Genomic DNA, 16,298 nt, shown 5'->3' with positions numbered 1-16,298 from the left:
TCCCTCAGCTCTTCAGCTCAAGGCGAGCGCTCTACCACTTGAGCTACAGCGCCACTTCCGGTTTTCTGGTGGTTTATTGGAGATAGGAGTCTCACGATCTTTCCTGCCCGGGCTGGCTTTGAACTGCGATCCTCAGATCTCAGCCTCCTGAGTAGCTAGGATTACAGGCGTGAGCCACCAGCGCCTGGCTCTAATGATATATTCTTAAAGAGACAATTCAGAATTTATCAGCACTGGCATAATCATTTACTGTTATTTCTATTCTTTGGTCAATAATTAATCTTTAACAAAACTCCAATATATCTACTACCCTTTCTGATTAATTCTAGATATGTCAACTAAATGCTAAAATTGCTCTAACAAGTTGGTACTTGCTTAAAATAAAGTCAAGGGGTCAGAAGTCTAGCTCAGCAGTAGAGTATTTGCTTAGCATGTATAAGGTCCTGGGATTGATCTCTAGTACTACAAAATACATTAATTAAAAATTTGACAAATTATTTAAAATTTTAAGTTGTAAAAGTTCATCATACATAACTTTTAAACCAGTGATTGCAGACTGAGCTGTTGCCATCTGTGCTATGTTTTCCCTTACTTCATGCTCTTACCCAATATTCAAGAATCTCAAACAAATGATGCAAATGGCTAATACAGTTTTCTTGGTTTTATTCTACAATTTATTTGAACGTACATTATATATTCATAATAGCAACTTATCAGTTTTGTCACTGATTCTGCAAACTGTTTGGGGAATGTCACTGACAATATAATTGACAAAGTATCTCTTATGTTCCCATAACAAGCTTCATTAAAATTCTTCTCAGAAAGAACAAAGTGAGAATAGGTCAATATGTGAATGCAAATGATTCATATCCTGTAGGAGTTCTGAGCAAATTTACCCCACCTAGCTACGAAATAGTTTCTAAAGAAGAAAGTGACTTGGTTGCTATTTTGTTTGTATTAAATGGGAAGGATAGTAGATGACCTTAAAAAATAAATGCTACTAGTTCAATAAGTGTCACTCCCTATTGCCAAAATAATAATAATAATAATAAACAACCAGGTTCTGAATATACAAATTAAAAAGTGCCTGTCAGGAGGCCTCAAACATTCCTACTTCTTTCTTTCTACTAAGCCAAACCCTCTAGCCTCAAAAGTATGTTTTTGTAATCTATAAAATTTAAGTTAAAATCAGTATGTCTCATTCATTTCAGTTCTTTTACTGTCCTCAACCTAGGAGCAGGGACTGCTTCCGTTTATTTGCGTGCTTCATGTTTGTGATGACCAAAGTATAAAAATATCAGCTGCAACGAACTTTAAACTTCATATTACCCTTTTATTGTTCTTCATTTTGACACAATTGACATCACTTTTCCTTGATGTGAGAAGACTAGACTTGATTCCTTCAATTTTTTAATGCACACAATGAAGTATGCAGGGAGAGGGCATGGATCAGCACAGAAAACAACTCAAAGCCTGTTTGGGGAGTACAATTTGGTTCCAAGAAACTAAAACAAGTACTTATGAATCTGCTGCAACCTATTACTATGACACAGAATTACTCAGGGCACAAGACTTAGCATTCCTGTTTTTAAGCACTCTGTCTGGGCTCTGATTCATACTGTCTGATATGGAACTACTTAAAAAGCTCTAAAACCTTAGCTTCTTTCCCCTTGTCACCTTTAGGAGTAGGTAACACATTCTAAAGTGCATTTGCAATTTCATCTTGAGAGATATAAAAACCTAGCATAAGCTGGGCTCTGGTGGCTCACACCTATAATCCTAGCTACTCAGGAGGTTGAGATCTGAGGATAGAGGTTCAAAAGCTAGCCCAGGCAGGAAAGTTGTGACTCTCTTCTCCAACAAAGCACCAGAAAACCAGAAGTGGAGCTGTGGCTCAAGTGGCAGAGCACTAGCCTTGAGCTGAAGAGCTGAGGAACAGCACCCAGGCCTAGAGTTCAAGCCCCACAACTAACAAAAAACAAAAAAACAACCAAACAAAAAACCCTAGCATACCTTGAGCTACATCTTGGCCTTTAAATACTGTATTCCTTCTGGCCTAGAAAAATACTTACTCATTTAATAATCAACTCAAATGTCATCTTGCCTATAAATCTATTTAGCCCCTCCAGAAAGTTGGTTGCCTACTAGTAACACTGGTACAATTATAATACTATATTGTAATTATGTGCTCACACTGAGATCTAGCTCAAAAAAATACCTATACTAAGAGACCCTCTTATGATCTGATTCTCTTTCTTCAGGGCACTGTAGATTTCCTGGCTAGCAATCTTTGTTTAGCTTACTATATGTCAGATACTATAATTTAATACTAAAATTTTGTATAGAAAAATGTTACTGATATTTTCAAAGGCCTAAGTCACGTACCATCTCCTCTGTGAAGCCTTTTTTTTGGGGGGGGGGTCTGGTCGTGCCTGAACTCTGGGCCTAGGCACTGTCCCTCAGCTCTTCAGTTCAAGGCTAGTGCTCTACCACTTGAGCCACAGTGCCACTTTTGGCTTTTTTCTGCTTATGTGGTGCTGAGGAATCGAACCCAGGGCCTCATGCATGCAAAGCAAGCGCTCTACCACTGAGCCACCTTCCCAGCCCTATGAAGCCTTTTTTTAAAAAATATAATTTTATTGTTATTAAAATATTGTACGGAGGGACCACCATTTCATAAGTCAGGTAATTTTACAATTCTTTTAGACAATGTCATCCCTCAGTTTTCCCCTATCTGTGAGGTCTTTCTTAATATGAATGACATTTACAGTTTATCTGCTAATCTTCTATTTCCTCTATGAGGTCAAACTCCCTGATAGAAGAACAAGGCCTAAGTCCTTTTTGTAATACACACTGGTCACTCAGGGTTCAGCTCTGTATCAATGTTAAGAACTGTGCTGCCCAGATTCCTTAATCTTCTCACCAAAATTCATCTGTTCACTTCATTCTTCTGGGACCTAATTGAAAGGTTTATATAGAGTTGTAGAACTAGTTAATATGTGTTTGTATATACATCATATAGATAGATAGATAGACAGATCCTACTACAGAGAAGAAAATTCTTAATTTACCCTGAGAAGAAGATTCACTATTAACAGCAAACAGTTAAACCTTCATGATGCCACAGGGAAAAAAAAAACACATTCCTTGGTATTTAAGTTTGGTAAAATTATACCATACTGCAAATTTGTACTTTATATTACCAATTAGCAAGATATATAGCATATATCAGCATTTTAAAGACTCTAAGGTTCAGATATAAACTTGTTTTATTTTTAACAATTTTTTTCTTTCAAGTAATGTTTATAATATACTTGGGGAAATACAGATAAAAAATCAAAATGTTGGCAACTATAAAAGAGCTTAAATGAAAAGATAAAACCAAATAAATGAAATTTCAAAGATACATCGAGAAGTCATCTTACAGGTTAGGTAGTAGGCCAATGAACAGTTTAACAGGGGAGTGATACAGATATTCCATTTAATAATCAGTACTTTAGCAAAAATATGAGAAACAGGTGTTACTGGGCTAGAGGATGGCATAGATAAGGATAAGGGAAGTTGCAGGGAAAGGTATGGAACAGAAAGAAAGGAACCTCCTGCTCCTGGAAATTAAGAAGTCAAGGAATACCTTACAAAAGCAAAACCCTCCTTTACTGACTGTGAAAGATGTCTCACTCAAAAAGCTTGTTCTTTCCTAAGTGTGCCGGAATGAACAGAAGCTTCCTATTGATAAAGTGGATCAGTATAATAGTCTGAGAAGGCCAACAGCTGAACTACTTTCTTGGGTCAGGTGGGAGGTAGGACCTAGAAGGGAACAGACAGAGCAATAAGCGGCTGGAATGGCAGACCTGCACATAATTTAGGTCAAGACAGCTGTATCTATTCATCTGTACAAAGAATTCTCTGGTATTATAGCCAAGAAACTTTGTTGGCTACTTTGCTCACCCTCAGTCACTTAGACATTTTGAAAGGGCTTAAAGATTGGTAATATACTACCTGAGAAAAACATTACAGTTATATTAAGGGGTTTCTGAAAGGACATGCTTATGCTGAGAATCAAAAGGCAATAGACCAGCTGTACCATTTATTTATTGTCTACAAAACATGAGGCCCTACATTTAAACTTTCCTGAGCTGGTCTCTCCTTCAGAAATACATTTAATACCATCTACCTGCAGGATACTAAAATGTAATTATATCTGGACAAGGTTATATTTTGAAGACTATATTATAAAGGACTATAACAATTTCAATTTTTTGTATTTTGAACTAATTATCTCATTTGAAAATATATGTGTGTGTATATACATACATATATATATACACACATGCTTATATATACATATACACACGTGTGTGTGTGTGTGTGTGTCAGTACTGAAGCTTGAACTCATGCCCTTGCACTCTTGATCCCTTTTCTTGCTCATAGATGGGGCCTCTACCACTTGAGCAATGCTTCTAGTCTGGTATTTTGCTGGCTAACTGGAGATGGAGTTTCTTGGCTCTTTCTGCCCAGGCTGGCTTCAAACCTAGATCCTCCAGGTCTTAGCATCCTGAGTAGTAAAGATTACAGGCATGAGTGCCTACCTCAAAGTATATATTTCAGAGTATATTGGTTGAGTGCAGTGGTGCATGTGTATAATCTCAGCTATGCAAAGAGGACTGGGATTCAAGGCCAGTCCAGACAGAAAGCATGAGACACTACTTGAAAATTAACCAAAGTAAAGGACTAGAGGCATGGTTCAAGTGGCAAATATAAGGCCCAGAGTTTAAACCACAGTACTGGTTTTCTTTTTTCCTTTCTTTCTCTCTTCCTTTCTCTTTCTTTTCTTTTCTTTTCTTTTTTTGGTCAGTCATAGGGCTTGAACTCTGGGTCAGGGCGCTGTTCCTCAGCTCTTCTGCTTAAGGCTAGCACTCTACCACTTAAGCCACAGCACCACTTCCAGTTTTCTGGTGGTTTAATGGAGACCAGAGTCTCATGGGCTTTCCTCCCCCAGCTGGCTTTGAACCGTGATCCTCAGATCTCAGCCTCCTGAGTAGCTAGGATTATAGGCATGAGCCACCAGCACCCTCACAGTACAGTTTTTCAATAAAGAGACTATTTAGCTCAGCACTGGTGACTAACACCTGTAATCCTAGCTACTTAGGAGGAGGCTGAGATCTAAGGATCACAGTTTGAAGCCAGACAAGGCAGGACATGAGACTCATCTCCAATTAACCACCCAAAAGCCCAAAGTGGAACTGTGGCTCAAGTGGTAGAGCACTAGCCTTGAGCACAAAGATTCAAGCAATAGAGCACTAACCTTGAACACAAAAGCTCAAGAGACAGTGCCCAGGACCTGAGTTCAAGCCCCAGGACCGTCATAATGTAAATTTTCTCACTGACAGTAGTTCTCTTATTTAGGAATCAGTTCATTGAAATATGAAAAAAATTCAACTTTTTGTTCTACAAACATTCTGTTAAAAAAAAAAAAAGGATTTTGGGGCTGGGAAGATGGCTCAGCAGTAGAATGTTTGTGTCGCATGCATGAGGCCCTGGGTTTGATTCTTCAGTACCACATAAGCAGAAAAAAAAAAAAAGCCAGAAGTGGCACTGTGGCGGCTCAAGTAGTAGAGTGCTAGCCTTGAGCTGAAAAGCTGAGGGACAGTGCCCAGGCCTAGAGTTCAGGCCTCACGACCACACACACACACACACACACACACACACACACACACACACACTCTCTCTCTCTCTCTCTCTCTCTCTCTCTCTCTCTCTCTCTCTCTCACATTCTTAATCTATGTTGTTCTTATACTTTTAGTCACAGTAAAACTAATCATCAGGACTCAGTAAAAATGCTTACATGTCCCTCACCCTAAAGAAATACCTCCTTCAAACTCCAACCTCTCCATTCATCCCACTCCAGCACACACATGGGAGGATTTGATATATTTGGCTGACAAGAACTGGACCTGTGGGCAATAAACATGGTCAGGTGTAGTAACAGATAACTGGGACTTAGGACTTCTTTTCCAGTGTTTATCCAGGATTTTCACCAGGCCCAGAATGGAACAGTCTGATTTTAAACAAACCAACCGCCTAAATAAGCAAAAAGCAGAATTTGACCAAAGCATGCAATAGTAAGGTATATTTCTCATGGGAATATACTTATGAATTCAGCCAATTGTTACAAAAAAGAAGTAACAGAAATTTAAACTTACTCCCTGTTGTATGTAACTACTTCAACTGAATATCTAAAACACTTTCAAACATTAACTAAGCCTGTCAACTCAGGAAAGAATGAAGCCTAAGAAAACAAGAAAAAAAAAGAAAACAAGAAAAAGTAGTAGCTGGGATAAATCCCAGCATTCAAGATACTGAGGCTAGCCTGGTGCTTGTGGCTCATGTTTGTAATCCTAGCTACTTAGGCGGCTGAGATCTTAGGATCTTGGTTCAAAGCCAGTCTGGGTAGAAAAGGCCATGAGACTCTTATCTCCAATTAACCACCTAAAAGTTGCAACTGGAAAATGTCCAGACTCTGAGTTCAAGCCCTATGAGACACACACAGACACACACAGACACACATACAAACACACACACAAGTCTGAGGCTAGAAAAAAATCTCAGGAATAAAGGAAAGGAGGAAAGGAAAAAGGAAAGGAAAGGAAAAAGGAGAGGAGAGGAGAGTGGGGGAAGAGTGAGAGTGAGAGAGCACAAGAGAGACACTACTGACCAGGAATCAGAGATACTAGAAGAGCTGGAGGTATGACTCAAGAGGCAAAGCAACTAACAAGCAAGTAAACAAGCACAAGGCCCTCAATTCAACCTCCAGTAGTGCAAAAAAAGATGCAAACTAACTTCTAACATCCCTGACCTCTGGATGTTGTCTATGGACTATAGTTAATGAAACAAGGCCATGTTAACAAAGGCTGTGCTGACAAGCCGAAGCTTGCCCAAACAGAGGCAGAGTTAAAAGAATACTGATCTTAGAGTTAAGCCTAGTGTTCCAATTCTGTTTTAGGATTATCTACTAGAGCTATATGATCCTGAACAAATTCAATTTCTTTGACCTCCTGTTTCCTATCTGTAAAACTATATAAAAATTTCAAGCATCAGTGGCTCACACTTATAATCCTACTCAGGAGGCTGAGAGCTAAAGATCAAGGTTTAAAACCAGCCAGGACAATGGGCTGAGAATGTGGCTTAGTGGTATAGTACTTGGCTAGCATGCATGAAGCCCTGGTTCTATTCCTCAGTACCACATAAACAGGACTAAAGTGGCAATGTGGCTCAAGTGGTAGAGTGCTAGCCTTAAGCAAAAGCAGCTCAGGGACAGTGTGCAGGCCCTGAGTTCAAGCCCCAAGACTGGCCAAAAAAAAAAGAAAGAAAGAAAAGAAAAATGTCCTTGAGACTCTACTTCCAATTAACTAGCAAAAATGCATATTGGAGGTATGGCTCAAGTGGTAGAGCGTCAGCTGTGAGCAAAAAAGCTGAGTAAGAGCACAATGCCCCTGAATTCAAGCAGGGGTCCCAGCCTGCCCCGTCCTCCCCAAACTCCAACAATCTCACAGTGTTATATGGATCAAACTATGCTTGGCATACATATATTCAGATGCCAGTTTGCTTTCTTTCTCCTCATGTGTACATATATGATTATCATAGTTACTTTGACTAATTAAAAAACAGAATCTGAATTATACCAAGTCAATACTTGCCTAAATTAAGAAAATGGCCTAATTCTTTATTAGCTCTCAAATCAGTAATGATTTAGAGTTATCACCAAGCTTTCAAATTTGTCCATTTTTACTGATGTGAATGAAGACACAGCCTGATATAAAAAAAAATAAAAATAAGGGGAGCTGGGACAGCAACTCACAGCTTAATCCCAGCTGTTTCGGAGGCAGAAATCAAGAGAACTGGAGTCTGAGCCCAGTCTGGGGAAAAGGTTAGGGAGATCCCCATCTCAGCAAATAAGCCCAGAATGCTAATTACAGTGCTTCACACCTGTAATTCCAGCTACTTGAGAGGTCATAGTTAGGAGGATGGAAGAGAACCTATCCTTAAAAAAAAATGAGCAAAAAACACTAAATTTAAAAAGGTTCAGAACATAGTTCAAGTGCCAGAGTGCTTGTCTAACAAGTCCAAGGCCTTGAGTTTAAAGCTCAGATTGAATAAACAAGAAAAAAACACAGAAGGGGATTGGGGGAGGTGGTGGGCATAGTTTACCTAGAAGAAAAAAGCCATAGATCTTAGTTAATATCCAAGGAAACTCAGCTCTCAAAGAAAGTAGTTAATACACTATTTCAAAATTAATCATGCAGGGGCTGGAAAGGTGACTCAGTGGTAGAGTGCTTGCCTTGCATGCATGAGGCCCTGGGTTCTATTCCTCAGCACCACATAAACAGAAAAAGCCGGAAGTATCACTATGGCTCAGAGAGTGGTAGAGCACTAGCCTTGAGCTGAAGAGCTCAGGGACAGCGTCCAGGCCTGAGAGTTCAAGCCCCACGACCAACCAAAAAAAAAAAATTAATCATGCAAAATTTAAGTTAATATTCCTTTGAATCAGAAAATAGATCATCTGAAAAACACGAGTATTAGTTCTTCCTGATACTTATTAAACGAAAGTGAAAGTGATCTGCTATGAGCTGAGTACCTTTGATCACAAACTAAATAACACACTTATTTCAAAACAAGTTTTAACATAGGAAAGTGTTTCTTTACAGTGTTTTTAAGGGTTTCTGCTCTCCCTTTATTTTTTATGGGCATTAATTGGTTGAAGGGGAAGGGGTCATTTTGACATGTCCATACATGCATACAGTGTACCTGGATCACTCTCTACATTATTTTCTCTTATCTCCACCCTCTTCCCACACCAATCTCAAGAAGCTTCATTGTTCCATTTCCACACAGGTACATACAGTATTCTGACCAGATTCTACCTCCTCCATTCAATACCTAAAAGGGATTCTTTTAAAAGAAGACAACTGGTAGGTAGCATCATGGAACTCTCAAAACAGCCTTGATACATAGGCTACAATTAAAAGCCCTTAACTCCTTTGAAGCAAAGGATCACACAGCTTTTACTAGCATAACTTTAGCATGACACTAAAAGGAGTCCCTAGCATCCTCTGCTCCTAAAACATGACACACAAGAATAAAATTGTCTGTCCAAGGTTACTGAGCAGGTGATGGCAGCCTGACTCCCAAACACTTAGACAAGCCCAATCTGGCTGCATGCAATCATTCATAGGATGTACAACAATAACAAGATCTTCCCTCTCCCTCCCTCCCCAAGGGAGGGAATGAAGAATTTCCACTGAGGGCTTCAGATAAAGAAATGTGGTACTGGGGTTCTGCAAGGTACCATGTATTTTCACTTACTGACCTTTGAAGTCAAGCCTAAATAGTGCTTTCCAAAGACAGTCACCAAGATGTCATGATTTTTCTAAAAGAACGGGTGAACACATTTTCTTCTGCCCTATCAACCTTTGGGCATTCTCTATCTCACTGTCTCTGGATTCACTGGACAGTCTGTCCACTACTCACCCGGCTCAAGGCAGCAGTCTAAGGACCACAGGGTGCCTCCCAACAGCTTAGCACAATACACAATGCCCAGGACTCTCCCAGAGCTCTGCCAGTAAGCTGTTCTCACCCGTGGTTGCCATCCTCACCATTTTCAGCTCAACTTCATGCTGTGGTTGTCAGGTAGAACAAGCCTTCTGCAATGTTGTTAAGCGTCCCTTTAGCCACATGGACACACCCCTCTGAAGCGCTGCCCTTTCAGAATGACATTCTCCTCTCCTTCTTTGCCAAATATCGCCTCCTCTCCCAGGAAAAAGTACTCTCCCATCTCGGTTCAGAGATACCCTCGCCAGGTCTGAGGACTTGATGGACAGCTCCCTTCCGCTCAGCTCCTGCTCAGTGCCCTCCGCAAACCCCAAGGGTTGGGTGGGGTGCCCAGTGTCTTCAGACCAGTAGTCTGGGCTTTCCCGCTGGTTACAGATAAGCCTCTCCGCGCAGCTGGTCACCCTTCCCTCTTCCCCCGCGCGTGCGGGACCCCTCGCCGCAGCCGGGGCAGGTCCGCAGCCCCCGCCACGCCCCTCGGCCGCAGTCCCGAGCCCCGGCGGCCACGCCCCCACGCTTACCCGCAGTCGGGGGCCGGACACCAGCGACAGTCGGGGTCCGAGGCCAGGTATCGGCGCAGCATGAACTCCTCGTACTTGTGCATGAGCGGCGGGTCGGCGAGCAGCAGGCGGATGTCGTGCGGGTTGAGCCGCTCGCTGCACTCGGGACAGCTGATGGGCACCCGGCTCTCGCTGATCTCCAGGCGCAGGTAGTGGCGGAGACAGTCCCGGCACGAGCGGTGCGGACAGCTGAGGAGGCGCGGGGCCCGCTCGGGCGGCAGCCGCACCAGGCACAGCGGACACTCCACCTCCTCCGCGCCCGAGCCGCCGCCCTCCGCCGCCGCCTCCTCATCGTCGAGCCCGGGCTCCGCAGCCGCTGCGGCCTCCGCGTCGGCCTCCGAGGCCGGCTCGGCGGGCAGCGCCTCGGGCGGCGGGGCCTGGGCCGCGGCCGGGGTGGCCGGGGCAGCCGGGGGCGGCGCGGCCGGGGGCGGCGGCTCGACCTGCGGCTTGGCCCGGGCGCGGCGGCCGCGGGCCGAGGCGGAGAAGACGCTGTGGAAGGTGAGACGCCGGCGCCGGCCGCTGCTGCGGCACTTGGGGTCGGGCGCGGCCGCGTGTAGGGATGTTGACCGCGGCGACTCAGAGTCCTTCTCGGAGCCCATGACCCGCAGAGGCTGAGGGGCTTGGGGCGCCCAGCGCCGCCACAGCTCCCCCCTCAGCCGGCGCCCAGGCCGCCGCCGCCGCCGCCGAAGCTTCGGCCGCCCTCTCGGAGACAGGAGCTGAGCAGAGCCTACGAAGTGGTTATAAAGCCTCCGCCCCACGCGCCGCGGCCCACTGCGCAGGCGCAGGACGCAGACACCTCATAACCCGCGCAGCCCGAGCCGAGGGTGCTTGGGCGGGGCCGCGAGGGCGGGGCCTGCGAGCTAGGGCGGAGCCCCGCCTCCTGCTGGTCAGCTGGTTTCTAGCGCAGCCATGTTGTTGTAGTAGCTCTGAGTGACCTCCACCTAATTGTTCTTCTCGGCCTTCAAGAGGGATTCCTTCACGCCTGGATTTCATCCTCTCACTCCATGCCAAGGTGGATGTTCAACACTCTGTTCCTTACAGACAGGCTGTTGCCTTAAGTGAAGCTTCAGTTAATTCATCTGTAGCAAATAGGTGGATGGGATGGTGATTTCCCCCCAACTGGCCCGCCATCCAGCGTTTCTGTTTACTAGGTACACAGCGCTAGTTAATTGGGAATTCATTCACTGAGCACCTGCAAAGGGTGAGGCACTGCTAGATAGGGCAGATGAAGGCCACATATTTGCAAAGGATCTGCAGACTATAGTCCAAAAATTTAAATATAGCATTCAAGTGCTCCTTGTGAACTAGTAGACTACTGTATTCTCACCATTCATTTCATATTCTTGATAGCTTGATTACTTGTTCATGGAAAAGAGGCTGGGCAATTTCTTGCCTGGAAACATCTTCTCCTAGTCCCCCTTTCCCAATTCTTCTGACTGGGGACCTTGGACTTCCTCATCAAAGATGAATAGCTTCAACAGCAGTGGAAATGTATCAAGACTAGATTTATTTGCAAATAATAGCATAAAGTTTATGACAGAAATTCCTTTCTCTTCCTATGAAAAGTCAAAAGGTAGGTAGTTCAAGTTTGCTTAGTTAGCCTCAATCTTTGGCTATCAATCTTAAGGACACTTTATTTGAGGTCCATATTCCATGTGGGAAGGAAAGTAAGTAAACAAGTGTGCCTTCTTTCTTTTAAGAAGGCTGCCTTGGAGGTCCTACACATTTTTGCTTAAGTCTCATTGGCCAAAACACTGTTGTATGGCCATACATAGCTGCAAAGGAACCTGGAAAATGTAGGGTTACATTCAGCTGGGTACCATAGGTCCAGCTAAAAATGGGGCTTTATTATTTAAAAGGAATGTAGAAGGAGGGCAAGAGGTGTAGCACAGTAGTAGAAAATTTTCCTAGTATGTCCTGGCACCACAAAAAAACTGGGAAAGAAAATATTGTAATGACCATGTCCAGCAGTCTATTTCATTGGCAATATTTAAAACCAGGTTATTAAGATCTTCAAACTTTTGAGGTAACAGTAACACAGCAATAGAAAACCCAGTGGAAGAGGACATAAAGAAAACTGAGAAGCAGGGGCCAGTGACCTAAGAGGTAAACCAAGCAGGTATGATGTCATAGATGCCAAGATAAATTGTTTCTAGGAGGGAGTGGTCAATTGTGACAAATGCTGCTGAAAAATCAAGAAAGATAAGAACAGAAATGTGACCATTGGATTTGACAGTACCAAAATCCTAAATGGAGGGAAGGAGGGTTTATCTTTAAGTAGAAAGGTGATTTGATACTAGATGGCTAAAACAATGTCTGTATCTTAATCAGAATAGTCTTGTCTCTGCTGTGATAATAAACAATTGAATATCCCAATGACTTAATAGGGGTATATTCCCCCATTCACCTAAAGCCTACCATAAGGTCAAAGTATTCTAGAGATTCAGGGACGCTTCTATTCTGGGTTTGACCATCTCAGTACAGGATTGGAAAATTCCAAGGTGAGGGTGCCAGAAGGAAAGGCATAGGGAGAAGGCAAGGGCAAGATCAATCTAAGGAAGTAAGAGCAACAGGGTGTGACAGGAGAATAGAATGTCTGAAAGGATGTCAGAAGTGAGAATAGAAAGGTGCTATATTATGGTTCCATTAGATGCAATGAACAGAAAGCCTGGTATGAGTAAGCTTAGGCCAGAGTGTTTTGGTTCAAGTAACTGTGAACATAACAGCTGAGCCCAAGGACCAATTGCCATCTAGCTGAATCTGGGGAACCACCCAACTATTATACCCTATCATTAATCTTTGCTTCTTTGCATGGCCACTTCTTTGTTGTTATGGTTTAAAAATTACAAAAAAAAAAAAAGACAGGCACTAGTGGCTCATACCTGTAATCCTAGCTATTCAGGAGGCTGAGATCTGAGTATAGTGGCTCAAAGCCAGCCCGGGCAGGAAAGTCCATGAGACTTTCATCTCCAATTAACACCAGAAAGCCAGAAGTGGAGCTGTGGCTCAAGTGGTCTTTACCACTAGCCTTGAGCTGAAGAGCTCAGGGACAGCACCCAAGCCCAGAGTTCAAGCCCCACAACTGACAAAAATAAAATAGGGCTAGGTGCTGGTGGCTCACGACTGTAATCCTAGTTATTCAGGAGGCTGAAATCTGACTATCATGGTTCAAAGCCAGGTGGGGCAGGAAAATCCATGAGACTCAAAAAGCCTGGAAATGGCTTAAGTGGTAGAGTGCTAGCCTTGAGCACAAAAGCTACCAGATAGTGCCCAGGCCCTGAATTCAAACCCTAGGACTGGCATAAAAAATAAACATAGGGGCTGGGAATGTGGCTTAGTGGTAGAGTGCTTGCCTAACATATATAAAGCCCTGGGTTCGATTCCTCAGTACCACATAAGCAGAAAAAGCCAGAAGTAGTGCTGTGGCTCAAGTGGTAGAGTGCTGGCCTTGAGCCAAAGAAGCTCAGGGACAGTGCCCAGGCCCTGAGTTCAAGCCCCAGGACTGGAAAAATAAACAAACAAACAAACATAGAATGTGCCATTTTAACCAAGTTTAAGTATATAGTTCAGTGACAATCACATTCATAATTATTATGGAGCCGTTGCCTCCATCCATCTTTAGAACTTTTGCATCGACCCAAACTGGAAATCTGTACCCATTAAATGCTAACTCATCTCCCCCCACCCTTTTTTTTGTGTGGTGGTGGGAATGGAACCCAGAGTCTTGCACATGCTACAGAAAGCCTCTCCCACTGAGCTGTCTCCCTAGCCATCCTCCCACCTCCCACCTGCATTCATTTTCACTTTTCTTCATTTACTCTTCTCTCCAAGTTTCAACTATGCCTCTTGTAATTACAAGCTTATACCTCCCAGCGTCCTCACCAAAGAGACTAGTAATTCTTTTTGTTCAGATCCTCAAAATCTGATAAAAGAATTAACTGGGGTTGGCTACATGTTCACATACATAGGTCATAGGCCATGAAATGCACTGATTGATAATTTGGATCTTAAATGAACCCCAAAGGCTCCTTCCTCTGGCCTCAGAAGTGACTTCTACCTGTTGTGACTCTCACCTTTTCTCTCTGAATCAAGAGTAATGAATCACTGGTTAGCCTGATCTGACTTACCTCTTAATCTCCTGGCCTTTTCTTTTCCTTCTGTCTCAGTGATCTCCCCATCCTGGAAACCCTCTTGCCTTCACTGTACTCTGAACCCCACATCCAGGTTCTATCCATTTTACTTACCAAGGGCATATGGAATCTCTCTACACTTCGCTAGGCTTATAGGCCCTGTCCTGTTTCAGGCTTCATTCTGTGTCCTGCCTGGACTTTATCTTCAGTCCTCAATTGAACTTTTTTTGGGAAATCCACTAGCTCAGACATACAAACATTTTTTCACAACCTAGATGCTTCATCTCCTTCCATGCCTCCTGGGCTCAGGCCATTTCACTTTATTATCTAAACATGCCAGCAATTGCCAAACCTGGCTTCCTTATGAATAATGGACCATCTCCCCATTGTGCCTATCCTCTTCATGTAATCCCATACATATGTACAGGCTCATTTCTATGGCTATCACCATTTTTTCTACAATTAGATTTACCTCTTTCCATCCTTCATGTCCCAGTGCATCATGTACATAGATGATTCTATCAAACCATTGTCCCCACATAATTTGCTATCTAAACTAGGAGATCTTTGAAAAGGAAAGGGAATGCTATTAATTACTGTGGTTCAACCGGTATCCATTTTTCTGTTCCAGGAAATCTAGAATATAGGGCTACCCTCTACACACCACATCATTTGTAAATCCCATTAGCTAGTGCTCCTCTTTATTTCATCCTTGTTTTTCAGCAGCCCTGTGAGACTAATGAGAGAGCTTTGTAGGCAAACAACCAGGAAGTGGTAACAGCCAGCCTAGAAATCCAGGTAGCTAAATCCTGAGCTCTTCTGACTCCACACCTGTATACTCTAATATCGGAGTCCTATTGTTGAGGATAAATGACATGTGGTCCCCTGTGGGGAAGTACAAATGAAGTCTTACAGTGAAGCTTTCAGTGCCTATTTATAGGATAGATGACTGCTTGAAGATAGAAAACATGTGTTTTATCTTAAAATCCAAGCCTCTCCTCTGTACATGATTGCTGTACATCATTCCTGCATTCAATTACCATTAAGCACCTACTATGTGCATCTAGGGGAGTCTCAGATTGTAGTTCTCCTGCTTTCTGTCTACATTAGTGGGGGGTGGGGTGGGGAGCAAACAGGTATTCTGAGATCCTCATATCTACCCAGGCAAGGAGGGATTGGGGCCCCGACAAAGGTAACCTTTGGCAGGTTTTTCAGGTATTTACAGCCTTTGACTCCATTCAGTTCCTCTCTGTGTGTATACAGTACTGGGGATTAAACCCAGAATCTAATAGATATTCTTTGTTGTTTTTTTTCCTCCTGTTAATCTACCATCAGTTCATTATGGAATTTTCAGAGAGAAGAGAAAACTTATGACTTCCCATACTTGGTCCTGTGTTGGTGTTATGAAGAAGATAAGCAACACAGACCAGATCCCCGCTCTCACGGTGGGGAAAGCCCGCACAAAAGCAATCATGCAAATAAATGTAGTGACCGATCAGGATAAATGCTAAGAAGGGGTGGGGAAAAAAAACTGTATTTGAGACATAAGGAATATTTTAGAAGTGAATGTATCAGGTTTGAAATTTCAAATTTGACAGGGGCAAGGGAGAGGGAGGTGGTTGCTCAGGTTTCTGCCTGAAATGGAAGAGCAGGCTGGGAAGTGGATGTGTGGGGTTTTCCTTTTTGACCTGCACCCTTCCAGCCAAGCTAATGAGTCGTCCCAAACCCCAAGCTGAAGGCCAATGATGCCTGTTTTCACCCAGCCCAAATAATACACCTGGCCTCCAGACAGGATACCATGGAAAGAAGAGCAGGTGGATGGAGGCAGCGGAAGCCGAGGAGAAGGGAAGGGGGAAAGGCTGTGTGTGCCTGCGCTGTCGTCAGACCTCCCAAGCTGCGGGCACAAGAGCCACTGGGGGCCAGACTGCGGATGACACCAGGTGGAAGGAGCGCGGCGCCACCCGGCCAGGCAAGGCCGGCGCGCCGGATCGAGAGAGGGGGC

The 16,298-nt window shown here is 43.6% G+C and overlaps 1 protein-coding gene across 4 annotated transcripts in view; it reads right to left on the bottom strand.

Annotated features, from left to right (window-relative positions):
* The window catches only part of Rnf19b (ring finger protein 19B), a 25,473-nt gene extending 14,600 nt beyond the window's left edge, over positions 1-10,873 (bottom strand). For 3 of the 4 annotated variants that reach the window (XM_013020513.1, XM_013020515.1, XM_013020514.1), the window contains exon 1: positions 10,128-10,873. In XM_013020513.1, coding sequence (XP_012875967.1) covers positions 10,128-10,765 — 638 coding nt within the window. In that variant the 5' untranslated portion in view covers positions 10,766-10,873. The remainder of the gene's footprint in view (positions 1-10,127) is intronic. The other variant, XM_013020516.1, reaches the window with a different exon arrangement.
* Between the last annotated feature and the right edge of the window lie 5,425 nt (positions 10,874-16,298).

This window comes from Dipodomys ordii, unplaced genomic scaffold (genome assembly GCF_000151885.1).
Source record: "Dipodomys ordii isolate 6190 unplaced genomic scaffold, Dord_2.0 Scaffold51, whole genome shotgun sequence".
Classification (NCBI taxonomy): domain Eukaryota; kingdom Metazoa; phylum Chordata; class Mammalia; order Rodentia; family Heteromyidae; genus Dipodomys; species Dipodomys ordii.
This window is presented reverse-complemented; position numbering and strand designations above follow the sequence as displayed.